The sequence below is a fragment of the Eptatretus burgeri genome, chromosome 17 (genome assembly GCF_056783735.1).
Source record: "Eptatretus burgeri isolate ZD-2024b chromosome 17, Ebu_testis_v1, whole genome shotgun sequence".
Classification (NCBI taxonomy): Eukaryota; Metazoa; Chordata; class Myxini; order Myxiniformes; family Myxinidae; genus Eptatretus; species Eptatretus burgeri.
The window spans coordinates 52,982,135-53,002,883 of NC_140977.1; the positions used below are offsets into that span (position 1 = coordinate 52,982,135).

General features: G+C 45.9%; 1 protein-coding gene across 1 annotated transcript; it reads left to right on the forward strand.

Annotated features, from left to right (window-relative positions):
* The first annotated feature begins 3,623 nt into the window (after positions 1-3,623).
* Positions 3,624-20,529, forward strand: LOC147010121 (nicotinamide N-methyltransferase-like). Its single transcript, XM_085862294.1, has 3 exons — positions 3,624-3,954; positions 16,751-16,955; positions 19,868-20,529. Exons 1-3 carry the CDS (start codon positions 3,768-3,770, stop codon positions 20,295-20,297), a joined length of 822 nt encoding a protein of 273 aa, XP_085718420.1. The 5' UTR covers positions 3,624-3,767; the 3' UTR covers positions 20,298-20,529.
* Positions 20,530-20,749: the final 220 nt, after the last annotated feature.

Here is a 20,749-nt window from a genome sequence, read left to right on the forward strand (position 1 = left end):
CACTTCATAACAGCAGCAGGATCAATGGTCGTCGATGCGCAGGTTGTTTGGGACATTCTCTGCGGAAACTTCAAATGAGGCAAAGTCGATTCACATGCAGGTAATTTGAGAAATTTGAAACGCTTTGGTCTCCAGGCTTCGTGTTGCTTCACTGTCACTGCCATTGTCTCAGATAAAGTTCTCCCTGTAGGGGTTGAAAACAAGTGACCACTGTGACGCTGAATGGCTGTGTTCACAGTGACGTCACAACGTTGAGCGATTGACAGACGTAGTAATCAATGGGGAAAGTCCAAGCTGAGCCCTCCTCCTTTTCCCAACCTGGTGGTAACATGCACCTTGTAATCAGAGGTGTCTTCCGTTAGCAAGCAGCTTGTTATCACTTTCCAAGCCAGTCATTCCGCAGCAACCACTTTGCAAGCCACTCACCCACACCCACATTCTGGTGGCAACATTGTCACAAACGTTCAAATGTTTACAAATCCAACAAATGATATCATAAACTATATTCCACAATGAATATATTTATATCCTTATTAATTCATACATTTTAGCTCCATATTAGACACAGGCAAAATAAAAATTATTCAGTCTAAACTCTAAAGCACTAGCCACATGTCTCGAAGGTTTAAAATTGCACACCAGTTTCAGCTCTCCTTGTCTCCAACACTGGAAGGTGAATACATATAGGTGTTGGAGCAAGGTAAGTTCTGTTGATGACAACCACATAGGGAAACAATCAATCAATAAATCAATAAATAAGGGAAGTTCATCCAATCATTGGAATTTGTCCAATTTTTGTGAAGTTCTCCAAAATGGACAAGGTGACATTGTATACAATGACGCTGAATCATGAATAATATATGATTTCCCTTGCAAGGAACTTTAACACAGGAGGAGGCTATAAGGCCCATCATCAAACATCATTACCAACCTACGGTTGTTTAACCTTGCTCGAACCTTTTGAAATGCTCACTATCAAGCAAGGAAGCAGCACTGACCATTGTTAGAGTCTTTGTTATGACTCAGATGGGGTTCAAACCACCAACCTCCCAGACTCGGAGCAGACGTTCTTACCATTACATTACCGAGTCTGGTTACTATTTCACTACAAACCTATATTTACACAGACCGGGTCGTCATTACACCAGGTTATACGAGCGAGGCAACGTACACCATTCTCTTAGGTGATATGCATTACATTATTCAACCGTTATAGTGGGGCAACAGCTAAATATAGCATAACAATAGTGCATTTTGTGAGGAAAGCACCAAATTTGGCACACTACTAGCCTAACATATTATGAACAGATTTGGATATTGGGCCATCTCAAAATTTTTGATGGCAGTGGAAAATGGCTGCCATAGCCATCAGCGGCTGAATTTGAGATGGCCCAATATCCAAATCTGTTCATAATATGATAGGCTACTAGTGTGCCAAATTTCGTGCTTTCCTCATAAAATGCACTATTGTTATGCTAAGTTGCCCCACTATTAGGAAATATCGCGAATGGTTACCAAGGACTGCAGGATTTGCTCGGCATGTTGGACTATAAGTGTCCTTGACTCTGCAAGTCCTCATTCAATTTGTGAAACAAACTGGAAGGAATGTATAGAGTACAGCGTCCCATCAGTGGGTCCATAATTTGAAGGGGAATGGTGGGGGGAAGTGAACCTTGGGAAAGAAGATGAAAGTTCCTGGAGCGCTGCGCCAACGGTTACATTGCTCAACGTATGAACAGTCTTTGGCTCCAACTGTTGGCATCAACGCCAGAATTTGAATGGCATGCCAATCTCTCACGTCAAGTGAAAGCCAATCTCTCTGCTGATGCTGCACAGTGTCCAAAATTGGAATGGCTACTCGATGTTTTAAAATACGGAGTGGAACTCGGCTCACCGACTCATCACAAGGAAATTAGACACAGGGGGAGGCCTTTCAGCACACCTTGCTTGCTCCACATCAACACCAAACCAATTTATCAACGCAAGATCAAAATACGAAAAATGCAAAACCTTAAAAAAAAAAAACTGTCCTTTTTGGTGGATTTTTTTTGTAGTTTTTATAGATTTTTTTTCTTTCTTTCCAGTGGAGGGAGTATAGGCTTGGGTAAAAAAAAACATACAACATCAACCACACAATACCCCTTGATGAGACCCCCACCAACAACAATCCGTACATATGCACACTATCTCCAATCAATGCTAAAGCTACCTAAAAGTCCTGCCAATATCTCCATACCCCTCCATCTCTAATACTTCCAGGTACCTATCTAATTCCAATTTAAACTTGTCTATATTTAAACATATAAGCATCGACTCAATCCCTTAACAAATGGTTCTACCTCATCCTCCGTTAACTGAGTAACTAATTAAATTTGGGTTTTTTTTTTTTAACTTCTCAGGATTATAAATAATTACTTACTTAACAAGACGAAAAAAAACAACTGTCTGATATAGTTGTATGTTCCACAGCTACACTCTGCTTTTCTAACGAGCATCCTGATTTGCCAATCCAAGCAGTGCAAATGAACAACAGCAAAGCTTGTGGGATTTCAAAGTCAACCTTGAAGATATCATGGTCCACGAGAAGAAGAAGTTAAAAAAGGAGGTAAATTACTAAACGCGGGGGTTTTGCCAATTTACCTTCTCAGCACAACTCCCTAGAGTACCATTCCTAACCCCCTGATGAACAGTCAAGGATACTTGGGGGACTGTCTGTGAAGCAGAAAATGCACAACAATGAGGACAAGAAAGAAAACAAAACACGAAAATGACACGGACCCCTCAAAAGGTAACATTGAAGGAACGTGTGCCAAAAGGAATAAAGACTGCACCTTCTCCAACGAGGTGGAGGATGTGAACCTCACTGCGAGACAGAACTCCACACCAAAGCAAAAAGCTGAAGAGGTGCCATTTGGCCCAAAACACAATGCAGACTCAGCTACAGTTGAATAGAAGAGCAAACGAGCCAAAACAAGGAGATCATGGCTATTGGGAAGAGTATTCCCCCTGCATGAGGCATCGCAGTGGTGGTGGGGGACACAGAAAAGGAAAACGTTTTGAGGAGCAACTGAAAGCCTCAAAATATCACCTCCGTGGTAATTGTGGAAAAGTTGGCCGAGTCGATATTGTCTTGAAAATGGACAGTTTCACACAATTGGAGGTTGCTGGTTGACGAGTGATACCAGAGCAGAAAAGGACAAAAAACACACAACTTGGTCCTCGAAACATGATGCTATATAAACAAATAAAGGTGGATGCTTCATGCCCTGGGATATCATTCTTAGCTTTATCTTGCGAGGACTCTATTCCACATTCTGAAACCCACTCAAGTGGATCACAACCAATGGGAGTAGTGACCAAAATATCTTCAGAAAAAGTTCCTCTGAAATTTGAAGGTTAAGGATGGTGGAAGGGGATTAGGGGGGTAGGGAGATTTGTGGGTGGGGGTATCGGGGATTGGAAGAAGGACGACCAAGATAATGGGCTTCCTCCCTCCAGAAGTTTCCTTTGCTCAACAGCGGCACAATCTCAGCTGTTTTGTGGCCTCATGTCCATGTTCTATATTTGCTGGTATATCAGGGACATGGGAATGTGGGGAGGGGGGGGGGGCTGGTGGATAGGTCGGCGCTGATCCACTCCCCTCCCCCAGATCCACAACCAGTTACGTTTTTAGCCTTGTGGCTCCTTGTGCTAAGAACAAGAACAAATACGAAGTTGAATGACACAATATAAGTGAAGTCGTTTTATGCACATCCGAAGTGGTGAAGATGGAGAGCCATGAGGAGGTTGTGGAGAAGGGAAAAGACTTGTTTCCAATTCGAAAACCAGGGCAAGACTATCACAAGTATTTCAATGCGAAGGACTACAACAAGATGTATTACACCAACTTTGAGGGACATTTGGGCGCTATGATGGAGTGTGTCATTCGCTTTTATCACAAGGTTTTCTCACAAGGTTGGACCGTCGAGAACTGTGTTTATGTCAATATTTTTCATAGATGTTAAACTGATGTAGGTTCAAGGTTTAGTGGCTGATTTATTGAGTTGAATACTTTGTGGCTGGATACAAGAACTAGAACAAAATTTTATAGAGTGCATACCTCCACCTGGATGAAGACTTTACATTTTGTATCACACTTATAGACCGGATCCGTATCCGGGCATGAACCAAAATCTAATCAGCTTGTTATCGTCACCTACAAAAACTCATCCATCAAGTTTTGTCAAAATCCGTCCACAACTGTTTGAAATATCGTGCTGTATGTCATTCTTGGCCTTATCTCTCAAAGGTGAAGAATCATTGAACAAGAAAGATGTCTTGCATAGCATGATACTTGCGGAATCCATAAAACAAATTTGATCTCGAAAAAGCATTGGTGGTTGAATTCAACGACCAAATATGCAACTCCTCTTACAATCCCAAGTCAATCGGATGAAAATTGACAATTTTAGAAATTCGGCCTATGTTGACCTTTTGGCCTATGTTGAAATAAAAAAAAAAACAATTGGTGGTTGAATTCAGGAATCTGATCTGCGAATCGTCTTCAAATTTCAAGTCAATGGGATGAAAATTTAGGATTTTAGAAATTTGACTTCAACATAACCTTTGAAAAAAAAGACATCAAAATCAAGAGGCTTCTCAGTTGAGACCTCCTCTACAACTTGGTAGAGTTTCATGAAGATCGGTTAAAAATTGTGGTCTGAAGGTCATTGGCAAACAAACAAACAAACATACGAGCAGACAGGCAGAATAACAGAATCGACTGACCAATAGACTTGAAAAATCTTCGATTTTCGTAAGTAATAAATTCTCGGATAGTCCGGCAGATATGTGAAAAAAATGTGCCTTTGGTGATACAAGCATGAAATTTGGCACACTGCTAGGACAGTATCTTACAAAGATTTTTGGATATAGGGACATTCCAGATTCTTCCCAGAGCCAAAATGGCGGCCATTTTACAAAATAGCCGATTTTGTGTTGTACAAGGAGGATACATGTGGATACAACTATATTTAAGAAACATACCAGTGGCTTTATTTAACTAAATATAGATTCTAGCAAATAAGAAATAGCAAATAAAGGTGACAAAGCGTGAATAAACCATTTATTTGGTCATTTTTTGGTGCATTTTTGCACTTTTGGATGGTTTTCTACAACAAACTCTTCAAAAAACTGTTATCAAGCACCATGGAATGACTGTTGTTCATTTAACACTCTTGAACTCAGAGGAAGTGCTTCTGTTTGATCCTAACATCAACTTACAGAGTCAAAATTATACAGTGGAACCTCTAGATCCAGGTAACAGAGTCTACTGTGATGCATGGATACATGTGTACATGTTACATAATTATCATCTGTGATCTCTCTTGTCCCAGTTCTACTCTCTTGTACATTCCCCACCACAGTGACATAGAGCTGTGCACTGGAGTGCAGCCTTGACACACTTGCACTGTCCTCTGCATCCCTTTTTGCAGCCACACCTTAGTAGTTGCCTCTAGGAGGGTTGTCCAGTACATGTCCCAGCCATTATCGGTGTGAACCCACCCCCAGTCACTGGGCGATGGGAGCTCTGGTGTGGACACCATCATCTGGCCCCAACAGTAGGCGGCTTGGTAGGTAGCTCTCTTGATGTGCTGTTTCAGGGCTTCACGAGTTGGTGGGAGAGCATCTATTGATCTGCCATTCCGGGTGAACAGATGCTTGCGACACTCATTGACATGTTCCTGGCTACTGGTGCGATCATAGAGCACAACAACAAAACGCTCCAGTGCATCCATGTGGTCATCTACGGCTGAAGGAGTTGGCATGGCAGCCAAGGCACAGAATGCTGCAGTGACATCAGTGACCTCATCACAGGCTTTCCAGGTTTCCCATGCTTTTTTCTTCCCCCTGCCTCCGAAGCTTGAAACGGTGTCGCATCCAGTGAGGCTACTGAGATCATCTGAGACTACTACCCGCAGCCGTTGAACTCCACGCACTTCACTATTCGGGTGCTGGAACAGCGAGATGCCAGTGCCGTGGAACGAGTCTTGAGCACTAGTCGAGCTGGGATTGTGGTCGATGTTATCCACTGCACCAGTCGTAAACAGACCACTCTTCAGTTCAGGTGGGCAAACTGCACCCTCCTGCTGGAAGAAGCGGCAGATACTGTTCCCCAAGTCCGTGGAGATGCTCAGCACCCTATCATAGGAGACGGAGAGACCCAAGTGGAACAGAGTGTCAACCAGGTCTCGTTTGCGAGTCTTTGTGTGCATCAGCATTCCCAGGTACACAGGCACGGGGGTCTCCCGATTGTGGCCGTGCTTGGTAGACTCAATACTCGTACTCTGTCGGCGGCGTGCGTAGCTGTTGAACATGAGGAGCTGTGAGATTGTAAGAGTGGGTGTTGATACAGATGAGTGGCTTGACTGCTCTTGGATCGTGGGACCATTCAGGATAATAGCAACTAGTGCCACGAGAGAACTTGGCACGGATTGTTCTTGGCAGAGAACGTCAAATGAACCACGAAAGGCTGTCTTCATCTTCAACATGTCTCTTCGGACTATGTTCGCGGCTCGAGCAAGATGAACACCATCACTATCAGCATCGTGTTCACAGGCCTTGTGAAGGGCTGATCCGATGTCCTCGTTGAAAGCTAGCAGAACATCTCGGCCAGGCTTGTGCTCCTCCATGTCCGGAAAATATGTCATGATCCGGTGCTTGAGTTTGGTCGAGTGAACACGTCCAGTCAAGACTGTTCCAAGCTGTTTCAGCCGGTTGTTGTACAGACTTGTTAGGTCTGCCAGCTTGAACACTGGTGCCACAAGAGCGTCCATGCGGGCATCATCGACAGTTCTCCGAGAGCTATGCCATGATTGATATCATCCTGGTCATCCAAGGTTCTATTTGTGTCCCTTGCTTTGTTATAGAGGGAAACCAGACACTTCACATGGTACAGGGCATCTTGTGCCATCATATCTCCAGCACTCAGTTTAGCAATAAGTGGCTTGTCTTCTAGTTTCAGAGCACATTTCCTGACTCATCTGTCCAGGTCAAAGGTAGAAGCTTTGCGCAAAGACTCGTTACCTGCTGGCTTGTCACAAAAGAAACACGTTTCGAGCAGTGACTCTGTGCAGTCCACACTCTGACGGGTATACTTTCGTGTCACGCCTTCGGTATCCCCACTGGTTGTTTTCCTCTTCTCTGCCCGAATCAATTGAGTTTTGTTGTATTGTAGTCTGCACGAATCATGCCACTTAGCCCTGTGGTGCTGGAAGGTGGACTCAATACCCTCACCATCGTCCAAGCGGGACATGTCGAGAGATTTTGGCAAGCAGTCGATCTCACTGAACCTGAGGGGGTTGTCTGCCAGAGTCTGGTATCCAGACCCTCCTGTGCTTCGCTTGGAGTCAGCTGGACAATGAAGAGGCTCAGTGGTGTCCATCTGACACAGCACACATAGGTTCCAGTCTGTCTGGTTAATTGATATAACAGATGTACTTGGCCCTCGCTGCTGGGGGTCTAATAGTTTGAAATGCTTGGCCATTGTCTTGAACCACCACCAATCAGTCACTGTAAAATTGGGAAGAACCACCACCAAGCAGGGGATTAGTCTTTGGGTACACTACAGTGGAGTTATCACCTGAACACAAAATAGCAGAGTTAAAATGTTTTCAACTACGAACCCCAGCCCAGAGGAGATGCATATTGTTGCGAATTCGTGCCCGCCGGCGTGCGAGCGGCCACGTAACTCGAATCGCGGCACGTCGCCCACCGGACGGACAATTCTGTCGTGACCCTCTCGGACTAACGCCGGGAACTAGTCACGGGTGGGCCTTTCGGCCTCACCACGATCGTGCCAATCGGCCCCCCGTGTAGGATAGGGTTGTTCGGCAAATTCGACCTACCTAAGTACCCACACGGTGGGTAGACCGGGCGATCGCACCTCGCCGCAGGTCGACTCCGGACACGGGCCACTTAAGCGACCCGTTCCGTACTATCGGGATAACCGAGCGGTGTTATCGTCGACCTCGACAGTTCCGATTAATTATCGGGCGTATTAAGCCCACTACCAACCCTTTACGTGAAGCAAGATGGAGATTCAATTAAAGAAAAGATGAAGCGAAACGGGAAAAACAGTTCAACATGAGGCACATTTATTCCGCGGCACACGGAAAGCACACATATACAATTACAACAATTATGCACCAAAAGCAGATGTTACAAAAGAAACACAACAATGCAGATCTACTACCGACTACGCGAGCACACGGCAACACTTACACAGTTTTACTTTACAGACGGCGCCGACAACACATTTACTCAAAAGCAAAAGAAAAGGGCCACCCTCAAATACAAGGGGACAGACGGGGCCTGTGGGCTGCGAGACCAGGTGGATCCTACCCGTGTCTTGTGATGAGCCGCAAATGTGGCGGCGGTGCCTCGACTCCGCGCTCCTTTGCAGGTTTCGTTGGCACTGCTTGGTGTGGGGTGGGAACGGGGCCCCCTTTTAGCACTATCTCAGCGTGGGGGGGGAAGGGGGGAATTGTTGATGCTCTGGGGAAAGAGGATAGCTGGCTTGCTTGGGTCCCGCGACGAGCGACTCCACTGCGACCTCGTCGCCGACCGCCGTCTTCCTTGCCTCGGATCTGAGGTATCCGGTCCCCTCCACAATTCGCCTCAGCCGACTGCAGCAAATCACCTCGACCGCGCTCCAGGCTCCAGGCTTCCTCTCTCTGCAGCTCCCCGACTTGACTCTGAACCCCGACAGACTGCCACTCTCCAGACCTGACTTGACTGCCTCGACCTTCCTGACTCCAACTCACTGCCTCCAACCTTCTCTCCAACTTAAAAACTCTGACTAAATTCGCCCCGCGCTCGGCGCTTTATAGTACGGCAGGAGAACCCATATGCAAATTTCTGGATCAGAACGAGCTCGGGGGTGGAGCCACGCTCGGCCATTGGATGGAGAAAAAGGGGCGTGAGCCTCCCCTGATCCTCGAATTTGCATATATCGATTTTACTCCGACGCGCCTGGAGGCGGGGCCAAACCGCCCCGCGCTTGCTGATTGGACGGATCAGAAGTGGGCGTGTATCATTCCTGATCCGACTTCTCCTCGGAAAGGCCGCTATTTGCACCCATGGCTCGGCGCGCGTCCCACACGAGGCCAGGACAGCCTGACGCTCGGTGCCCACAAGCGGTGCGGGAATGGCCGCAGAAGGGGAGGCGAAGGTGGTGGAGGGTTTAAAGTGCTGGTCCATGGCCATGGCGACGTTTGGAATGGCGGTGATGCGATGTTTGCGGGAGCGAGTTGTGACGGTGAAGGTCGTGGCTGTTGGCGTTGTTGTTGTTGTGAAGCGGCGTTGCGGTTGGTGGTTGTTGTGTGATGGCGGTTGAGACGTGGTTGGTTCAAAATAAAGATAGAACAGAAAAACGGCTATCTTAAAGGGTCGCAGCCCGAATGAATCACATTTATTCCCTCTAAACAACGGGTTTGGGGCTAACTACACATGTACTTACAGAGATATCTCACCTACGGGACCTGAATGGTGGTTTGCGAATTTCCTCAACCGCAACAATATATACACAATGGGGATCTTGGATGATTGTCACTCGATGTCCCCAAGAGGCCACCATACATTATTTCTTTGCGCTGGACAGGACCATGTTAAACCCAAATCAATATGAACACACCATTGTAGTTTGAACATTTATATTATGCAATCATGAAAATTAATACAGTGAGTACATCAATATCGATTTCGCAAATTTATGCATTTAATCGCGACATTGCCAGCTACTAGTATGTAATTAATAATGGAAATATTCATGGAGTCTAAGTTCCTTTCACCAAATTTGATTTTTGATCTATTTATATTTCCAGAAACAATATTCAGGTAACATTCACATGCATGATCATATTGCAGAGCTCTTGTTCCAGCCATGCATTATTGCGATGGTAAACTGTTATCTGTGTCCCTCATAGACCACCGTAGATGCATTTTTTAGTCAAATATGAAGTAGATAATGAAGTATGTGCATACTAGTTGATAATAATCATATTATACTCACTACATTGCGTTTTGCACCAAGCACATATGACTTTGCTGACCTTGTAGGCAGAATTTGTTATTCGTGGCAGCCATTTTGTAAAATGGCCACCATTTTGACCCTAGAGGTAATCTGGAATGTCCCTATATCCAAAATGTTTCCTAAGGGTATGCTATAACTGTGTACCAAATTTCATGCTTGTATCATCAAAGGCACAAAACTACCAGAATATTTCACATATCTGCCGGGCTAGGATACAGATCTGGATCTACACGAAAATCTGATCAATTAGTTCTTGTCACATCCAAAGGGTCGTAAAGGTCTGAAAAGGTTAAAGGTTTTAATGGTATGTTTGAGCGGTAGTTACAGGTCTGATTGGTCGAAGGGGTATATCGGGTCGAAGGAGTCTAAAGTGTCTAAAGAGGGTGTAAAGTCCAAAAAAGGTCAAAAGGGTCAAGGGGTCAAAGTGGTCTAAAGGGTCAAGGAGTTGAAAGAGTCTTAAAAGGTCAGGTCAGGTCAGGTATGGGAGCTTGCACCGGAGTAGCACGTCGCTGCGTCCACGTTTTTGCCGGAAATCCAGGGGCCTCTGTCTGGCCATCCCACAGGCAGATGCCTGGCCCATCCCCATCTTCTTCAGATGCTGATCAACCTGCTGCAACCACAAGGCACGTGGTCAGCCCATTGGCCTCCTCCGTTCACGAGACTCCCTCGCTGAGAGAATCTGGTGAGCAGGATCAGCGTCACAAAAAGAGCCACATGTCCATACAGCCACAGCTGACACTCACGAACGATGCAGGTAACAAATCTCATCCGAGTCTCTCTCAGCAACCGCTCGTTGGACACAAAATCCAACCAGCGATGGCCAAGGATTCTCCGAAGAGACCTGGTACCAAAGGAATTAGGTCACCATCTTAAATCCCTGGTCAGAGTCCAAGTCTAACATCTGTAAAGCAAGACTGAAAGCTCCAAGGACCTAAAGACTCTGACTTTCGACCTCCCGCACAGGTAATGGCAGCGCCACACCCCATGATCCAGTGAAACCCTGACTCACAGGACTGACCCAGACGTGCATTGACCTCTGGCTCACAGCCAGCAGAGACATGAATATCACTGCCAAGGTAAGTGGATCTCTCTGTGACCTCAACTTCCTCGCCACAAACAGGTACAGACAAGAAAGCAGCATCAAAGATGTCATTGAAAGCCTGGATCTTAGTTTTGACCCAGGAAACCCATAACCCCAGGAGCTCCGACTACTCATTCCTCACCTCGAGGGCCCCAAAAAGCATATCCAGAGTCTCCGCAAAGATGACTCCATCATCTGTGAAATCAAGGTCCGAGATCTTGACATTCCCAAACGATGCACCGCAGCTTGATGTCTCCGACATCCTCCCCAGAATCCAGTCCATGCAAGTGCTGAAAAGTGTGGGGGCCAGTGCACACCCCTGACGAACTCCAGTAACAACTGGAAATAAGTCAGAGATGGTATTACCACATCTCACAGCACTCTCAGTGCCAGAGTAGATTTCAGACATCCGATTGATCAGTTTTGGTGGCAACGCACGAAGAACAAGAATCCTCCAGAGGACATCCCGATTCACTGAATCGAACGCTTTACAGAGATCAACATAAGCTGCAAGCAGCCCCTGCCGAAACTCTCGTCTGCATTCGGGTGAGGACCCGAAGAGCAAGGATACGGTCAATTGTTGACCTCTTTGGTGTAAAGCTTGACTGCTCTGGACGCTGGTGCTCAAGCAGATGGTGGCGAACCCTATCGAGAATTATCCGAGCAAAGACTTTGCCCGGCACTGAGAGCAGCGTCATCCGTCGGTAGTTGTTGCAGTCCTGGTGATCAACTTTCCCTTTCCAGAGAGGAACAACAAGGCCCCTCTTCCAGGCAGTCGGGATGATGCCTGTGTTCCAGGCAGAGCACAGAACTTCATGCAACGACACAAGTACAGCATTTCCATCAGCTGTGAGAAGTTCAGCATGGATGCCACAGATCCCAGGAGCTTTACCCCATTTCTACCGGTTCAGCGCAGCCCGTGTTTCCACAAGCGAAGGTGGACCACAGTTGATTGGAGGATCAGCAATATGGATAGCAACACCACGGACATCCAACTCGACAGCTGGTGGATCAGCCTGGTACAGCTGTTCAAAGTAACCGGCCCAGCAGGCCTTCACTTCGGACTCTTCTGTCAAGAGCCCACCACCCTCTGCTCCAAGTGCAGTACACCGAGGGATGGGCTTGGAGGAAAGCATTACACAAATTCCCCTGTTAGCAGGACGAAAATCACTTGACCACAGGTTATGCTTGACCCTCTCACAGATTCCTCACACACACACCTCCTTGTCCACCGTTAGCGCATGTGCAGTTTCACGCCTCAGCTCCCTGAACAGTTCAGTTCTGCCACTCAGCCTGGCCCTGCGACTCTGGTCAATGGTATCCAGTGTCCCTTGAGAGACAAAAATCTTCTTCACCCTATAGTGAGTTCCAGGACATCCACCGGCAACATCAAGGATGGTGGTCTTGAAGGCACTCCACAACTCTTCAGGATTCCCCAACGTACCCAGGTCCTCCAAATCCCCACTCAACCTGTTGGCAAGTTCCACAGCTACCCTCTCATCCTTGAGCTTGCCAACATCCACCCTCAGCTGGAATGGGACCATTCTCCCAGATTTAAGCTGCAACTTCAGAGTTGCTACAACAAGCCTGTGGTTGGTATTGAGGAACTGAGCACTCCAGTCGACCCTGCAGTTCCGGATCATCCTCCAGAGACCATCAATGAGCACGTGGTAAATCTCCTTTGCCACACCACCAGCGTTGGAATACCAAGTCCAGCATTGAGCCTGTGGGTGCTGAAACCATGAACCAGCCACCCTAAGTCCATGACTTCTTGCAAAGTCAAGGAACTTCATGCTATTCTGGTTCACAGTTCCAGATCCATGGGGACCAACACACGTCTCATTACCATCCCTATCAATTCCAGTTGATGCATTCAATTCCTCCAAGATTTGAAGAATATCTTGCCTGGGGCACTGTTGGTGGTGGTGGTCGTATGGCAGCTTAGCTGCCGGGGTAGCTATCATTTATTGAAGCGTGACTGTGTCGCTGATGCAGTGCTCCTCTACTAGTACACACACTGGAACTGGTACTCATTTCGCCGACCTCGGAAGGATGACAGGCTGAGTCAACCCCCTGGTGTATTAATTCAGCGGCCGACGGGGCTTGAACTCAGGACCCTAGGATCCCAAGCCGCCACCCTAACCACTGAGCCAACACCAGGCTGCCTGGGGCACTGATCAACCACAGACTCGAGTGGCATGGAATGCGTCCTTCGCAGTGAGATCACTCGCCTCTGTCGGAACATATGCAGAGACCAGGGAAATGACACCCAAGGAGTGACGAATCCTTCGTCTCATAATATGACCAGTGTTACCTCAATTATCATTGGAGTCAGCTCATTGAACACAGCTACAGCAACTCCTTGGGCAAGGTCACCATGAGAGCGACCAGACCAATAGTAGGTGTAACAACCTGCCATAATTTCCCCGCAATCCGGTCTCCGAACCTCAGAGAGTGCTGCAATACTGATGTCCAAATGCTTGAGCTCAGATGATAACAGAGACAGGTGATCATCCTCTCTTAGGGATGACATTCCAGGCACCAGCCGAAGGGACCACCTCAGGTTAACCCAAGGAGACCACCTTCTGGTGGACGACATGTCAGCACCACCCCGACACACACTACCGCAATCTGACCTGGAGAGGTTACCCCATGGTTTTCCTCCTTTCTTCGAAGAGTTGGGGTCCCAAAGGCTTTGCCCCAATCCTGTCATCTGGTGAGCTGCCCTGCGGAGGGCAGCTCCACACGATGTACTCCCACAGAGTGGGTTGTCAGATTTCTTTGCGTTTTTGTGTTTTGCGGAATGAAGGGGTTTACGGTAGTCAGAGTGCAAATTCTGAGACCAAACTCAGCCAAAAAAAGTAGCCCAACTGCAGGAGGCCGTCCGCAGACACAGTTGGGCACTACATATGAATGGTCATTGGCTCACAAGGAGCTCCTCCTTCTGAGCCAAAGGAGAACAGGTTTTGTTCTTCATCCTGTTGGGTGTCCATATCATACACCCTCCTTACCAAATAAACATGGTGGGGGAGACTGTTTAGTCGCCGCCAACCCAACCATGAAACAGGTTTACATGATACCTGTAGCAAGTCACAGATGTGGTCTGGCCTGACCTGACAATAACCTTAAAGGCTGACCTGACTTTAAAAGGTCCAAAGGGTCTAAAGTGTTTGAAAAGGGTCTAAATGGTCTAAAGGATATGTTTCAACAGTTGTTACAGGTCTAAGTATTAAATTGTCTAAAGACTGTCTAATGGGTCTCACGGTCAAGGGGGCATTCTTTAAGTATATAAGGGCAATTGAACAGGTTCGGACAAGTGTGGGCCCATTGAGAAATAGCATAGAGAGAGAGTGGATAGTGATGAAAGTGAGATGGCAGGCTTATTAAACAGGTATTTTGTTTCAACATTTACACAAGAACAGTCAGAAGAATTGCCAATAGCTGAGAGTATTTATGAAGGAGGTGAAGAAGGGGTTTTGCAGAAGATACTGGTTGGAGTGGAGGAAGTAAAGGAACAGCAAGGAAATCTAAGAGTAGATAAAGCTCCAGGGCCAGATGTCCCAGATAATATACACCCGAGAGTATTGAGGGATGTGGCTGAGCAGGTATGTGAGATGTTCATGGATATCTTTAATAGCTCACTGGAGTCAGAACAGGAGCTGGAGGATTGGAGAGTAGTAAATGTAACATTGTTATGAAAGAAAGGATCCAAAGAAGAATTGGGGAACTATAGACCTGTTAGTTTGACTTCGGTTGTGGGGAAGGTGTTGGAGACATTAATTAGGGACGAAGATGAGGAACCATTGAAATAAATTCAAACGAATTAAGGGAATCAGCATGGGATGACCAAAGGTAGGTCTTGTCTAACAAATCTTTTGGAATTCTGTGAAGCAGTTTCTGATTGGGTGGATGAGGGAATGGCAGTGGACATAGTATACCCAGACTTTAAGAAGGATTTTGAGAAGGTACCACATTGGAGGTGGGTGGCTGGAGTCAGGCAAGCTGTCCAACCAATCTGTGGGAAGGATCGTTACAGAAAAAGGAAAAGAAAAAAAAAACCACACACACAAACACATAAACACAAGTTTATTATAAATATTATAAATATATTATAAATGTTCCTATCAGTGGGAAAGTACCTGGTTCCAATTTAGTTGCATGAGCTACAAGTTCTATTTAATGAGAACTTCACTGGATATTTCACACTTCACTCCATTCCAAGTTGAACAAAATATCCTTGAAAGATATTGATTCTGCAGCATCCAAGAGAGACAGGTATGAAGTGGTAGCACCAGGCCATAGGGGAGCCGAGAACACCATTGACCTCTGAACCTCGACCTAATCAGCTGTGATAATTTCCAAAGAAATGAGGAAGTTGGTCTGCGATTGGCTTTGTATGCCAGCCACCAGGCTTGATATATGGTCTGCAATGAAGAGGTCGTCGCTGATGGTAGGTCCCAGAAGTTTGAAAGACTGAAGCTCTGTGGTTGATCAGGTAAATTGATAGTTGATTTCGTTCTGGAGAGACAGGATGAGAATATGAGACTTCTCTGGATTGAATGACATGTACCAAATGTTGGAGTATATTTTGATCCAAAATCAACAGAGAGGAAAGCAGCTGCCGCTGGGCAATCTGTGGGATGTGGAATTGTAAGGCATCGTGTGATTTACTTGCATTTCAATTTTTCCCCCACATGCACCAGCTTGTTCCTTTTCGAGATAATCAACCCCCTACAGTGGCAACGGTAGTGAAGGTACACTCAGATCAAATTCCAAAGTCACACTTATTATTTGTACAAACATTTTTTTTACGGAAACCGAGCATGGATTTCAAAAATCAATATTGCCAGGTGTTATGGCAACGGTTCTGCCTTTGTTTTTGATTGAAATTCAGTTCTGTTGTCATTTCTAGAGTCATTAAATACTAGTGGAGGAGTTTGTACACAAACTGATAAACCACACCGGTCGAAAACATTACAAGACGTAAGTGTACTTTTACGTGAATTGCGATTGGACATTAGATGGTGAAATTTCACTTAGAGAGAGTGAATGCTTGGAATGTTCTACCTGGATAGGCAGGAGAGAGTGTATGGAATAGTCTCTATGTAAAGGTAGAGCAGCAGAAACAGTAGAACGGTTTAGAATAGAATTAGATAGGGACTTGTAAGCATTGGAGAGAGAGGGATATATGGGCATTGGTAGGACTGGTAGGTAGCTTAAGTATGGAAAGGTGATTGTATACCTGTGTCGTGATTATGATGTTTGGGAGAGGATCTTATCAACAGGTGAATGTGCTGCCTGTGTTTATTCATTCCTCACCCTCCAATTACTGTGTTTAAAAACTAAATAAATAAACATCCTGGTGATGTCTGTGTGCCCCACTGTCCTCCATCGTCCTCATCTTCCTAATCTCCATCCCCTCTCAATAAAATCAAGTAAATAAACTGAAACATTGAATGAATGTGATGTTGATATTGTGCAGACAAGATGGGCCAAATGGAAACAGGGTACTGGACCAAATGGTATGACGAGCAGATGTGTAGTGTTGATTACACAGGTGTAGTCTTTCGAAAGTATCGTCGTCCTTGTCGTTCAAGGTGTACGTGGGCAGCGTTTGCTGGACATTGGATCGGGTCCCACCATCTACCAGGTCCTGAGCGCCTGTGAGAACTTCGAAGAGATCTACCTGTCCGATTACATCGAGCAAAACCGGCAGCAGTTGCAATGCTGGCTCGACGCTTCTCCAGATGCCTTCGACTGGAATCATATCATCAAATTTGTTTGCAAAATAGAGGGAAACCAGTAAGTATTGATGCTGTGAAGACCCTTCATTGAGTTTATGGTCTTCTTGGTCTTCCATTTCATTGCACACTTGCAGATATTAAAGATCCAACCATGCTTTTAGAAAAATTCAAGCCTGGTGTGTGGTGTACCAGCCATCTGCTTCAGCTTCCCAATTGGGGAATCTCTTTATTAAGTATTCACAGGAGAGCTCGAATGGAAAAAAAAATAAAACAGAAGTTATTGAGACTGCAAGTGTCACTTCATTTAAGAATAATCTGGATCTGTATTTGTGGAATCAACGATTTCTGAACGATCGTCCTCGGCGCATGCATAGCCAAAAAAAAAAAAAAAAAAATTTCATAAGTTGCATTCAACCTATATGTGCAGACTGGGATGACACATAGGACTACTACTTTACCATACCCTGGTGTGATAAGAAAAGAAAGAGGAAGAATGATCGGATAAAAAGAGAAAATCAAAAAGTTGTTGGCCTGTTAAATGTTCTCATATGAACCGATGGCTCAGCCAGGTTCATATCGCATACATGCCTCTTATATACGTATTAAAAACAAGCAGAGCCCACCTGTAGCTTCGCTGAAGGACCAATTAGTCATCATGCTTGCCAAAAAATTTGGGCAAGAAGGAGAAGGAAAGGAAGACAAATTCACCCGTGCATAGAATGCTTTAACCCCTTCCCCCTCACTCCTTTCCCCATCCTCACGTTCCGCTCCCCCTCCTTTGCCCCCCCCCCAATCCTCAATCCATCCTGATGTACCTTCCTGCTAGAAATGTTTCACGCACAATGACAGGCCTTGACAGGCCCCTTTGTTGTTGTTGTTGTTTTTTTGGAGGGGGGTGGAGGGAAGAACCGAAGGAGAACAAATTTACCCGTTGGAAGAGTGCTTTAACCTCAGTGTTGCTCAGTAAAAAAGTAAAAAAGGTAAAACCTCAGTAAAAAAGGAAATTCTAATACCTGCTGCCACCACCACCAGGTGGCACTACATGGTACACATTTACATGGAGAATTTACACCCCTCCACCCCCCACACCCTCACGTGAGGCCGCAGCAAGATAGCCCATGTTACCCCCAACACAAAGTTGTATTTGTTCCCCGAGTTTGGAGTTTGTAAATTAAAAGCTGTGGCCATGCATAAGGAACAGGGAGAGAGGGAGAGAGTGGCATATATATATATATATATATATATATATATATATATATATATATATATATATATATATATATATATATATATATATATATATTGTTGCGGCCACGGGTTCTGAGGAACCAACTTGTCACTCAGGGGGTTTAATCCCCGGTTGTCTTCGGAAGAGCCGGACCTGGGGCCACCGCTCACAATTAACGTTGCTGTACGGTGGGTTGTTTTAGAACCATGAACACCACCCAGTTAACAACGAGTTCCAGTGTCCACTGTCTGACCTGAGTGGTCACGTAGTTACCTGAGCGGGTAGCGCGCCCTCGGCAAAGCACCGATGTTATCTCGATTAGATTTTAATTAGGGCGGCCGAGCGTTTTAACCGCTGGTGCGTGCCGACTATTTTTGGTCAAATCTGTGGTAATTACCTCCCAGTCCATCTCGGTTCGGACAATGCTAGACCAATGGAAGGAAAGGACAAACACGGACAGGTTGGAAATCGACAAATGATTTATTAATAATAAAATAAATAATTAAAAAAACTTTTTTATTTTCTGAGGTAAATAAAGAATAAATTTCAAAGCAAAAATCAATCAAAATGCCAGGAAAGAGACAAAGAGCAGATGCTTATTGGGGGGGGGTGACTTAATTACAGCTCAACACAGACAAGGGTATCCAACAGATCATTCGGTGGGGGCGGGCAGGGGGGGGGAATCGTCTCACTCACCATAGAGTAGTTGTCCGTGAAGTGAAAACGTCCTGAAATGTGTGCGCGCGTGTCACGTCCGTCGCCAGCACCCAGCCTTGCCGTGCACCCTCTCGCGAACAGCCTTGAATGCCAATCGACGTCTGGGAGGGCACCGAGATCATCTGTCGCGGGTTTAGACCCTGGTGCTGCGACACGGGCAGTTCCTCACACTTCACGAAACTGGTGATGTCCAGTGACCCACACAGTCCGTCGGTGACTGACCCGCGCGTCACTCGCCGTCGGCGCTGCTCACACCCACACGCGCACCACACGCTCGCTTTCTTCTCCTCTTTTACGCGCTTACACCCGCTTCTTGCTCACTTCTCTTCTTCCTCCCTGACTTTCTTTCACCCCGCTTTCTTTTCCTCTCTGCTCTTACTTCTCTCTCCTCTTTTCCTCTCACTTCTCTCACCCTTTTCCTCTCACTTTTCTCTCCTCAGAACGAACCTCCAATTCGTTTTATATCTGCTGCTGAGGAACTGCTGCTGAGGTCAAATCCGTCATTTAAATTTTGAAATTCGGCTCAAGTTAAGAGATTCTACAGCTTATCACATTTCAGCTGTGAGACCCGAGATGAGCAGCACGGAGGGCGTTCATGGTCTTTGAAGACTCGCCGTCCTTTTGGAGTTATCCAGAGGCGACGACCATTACACTGGTGTCGTTGAGTGGGATTGGACCTGAGGTGTGAGTGATCGTGCCTTAAGCTAAATTGCGGCGTGCGTTAAGTGGAAAAATAATTTGTCGCAATGTGTCGCGATGTCAGTTCGAGATGGGCAGAACCATGGGGGAACAGAGGACTCATCATCCCCACTATCTGATAGTTCCTCTGATTTCTCCAAAGCTAACCAGGAGACCCGCAGAAACAGATATGGCATGACATGTGCCTCGTCTCCTTCCCATAACCTCACGCATATGGTTCTGCTATTGGGTCGGCCTGTGGCACAGGCTTTTTCCTGGCACAGGCATAGGGTAGAACTGCTCTTTCCTGCATCCCATTTACATTATATTCTGTGTCTTTGTTGCAGGGTATCCTGGGAAGAAAAGGCTGCAAAGCTGCGGAAACGTGTCCGAGCAGTGATGCATTGCGATGTCCGCCATGATCCACCGCTGAACACCGATCGAGCTCCTTTTGATTGCATAATGAGCTCTTTCTGCCTGGACGTCGCTTGCACAGATGAGAAGAATTTTCGAGATGCTGTAACTTATTTGGCGAACCTACTTAAGCCTGGGGGGTTGTTGCTGACTGTAGTGGCGACGGGCAGAGAGTTCTACAGTGTGGGAAAAGAAAAGTTTGGTTTTGCGTTTGTGATGAGTGAAGATATGGCGCGCCATGCCATGGAAGTAGCAGGCCTCGAGGTGACAATATGCGAATCCCATAGCACACCAGAGCAGATAAAGAACTCAAAGGCTGACTTCACAGGCTTTCTCAACATGGCTGCCACAAAACCACAATAACTGGAAAAGCAATTCCAACAATGGTGTCAAGCCACTGATTATGAGAAATTTGCAAAATGTGTCAGGATTTCAGGAGTTATCAAAGTTTTATATCTTCAAACTATCACAACATGTATGTATGGTTAATTCTCGTGAGATTTACACATGTTAATAACCGTGGAGTATATGAAATACTCTTGGGACGTGCTCGCAGTCTGCAAGCAGATAAATAAATAAATTAAATGATGAATGAGTGAGCAGTACGAGCTCTTTATTTTTGAAACTACACCCTTCTCCATTCTCAGGAGATGATGTTCTACACTCAACAGGGTCAAAGAAATCCACATATCTATTACCATGGTCAGTGAGTGAGTCCTGACAAAGAGATTCCATATATCCGAGTGGCCAGGAATTAACTGCAAGAACAGTTAATTCCCATATACACAAAAACAAAGGAATAGATCAATAGAAGA

Coding starts and splice junctions, on each gene's coding strand:
- LOC147010121 (XM_085862294.1), top strand. CDS start 3,768: ATGGAGAGCCATGAGGAGGTTGTGGAGAAGGGAAAAGACTTGTTTCCA. Junction 3,955..16,750: donor TCACAAGGTTTTCTCACAAG/GTTGGACCGTCG, acceptor TTGTCGTTCAAG/GTGTACGTGGGCAGCGTTTG. Junction 16,956..19,867: donor TGCAAAATAGAGGGAAACCA/GTAAGTATTGAT, acceptor TCTTTGTTGCAG/GGTATCCTGGGAAGAAAAGG.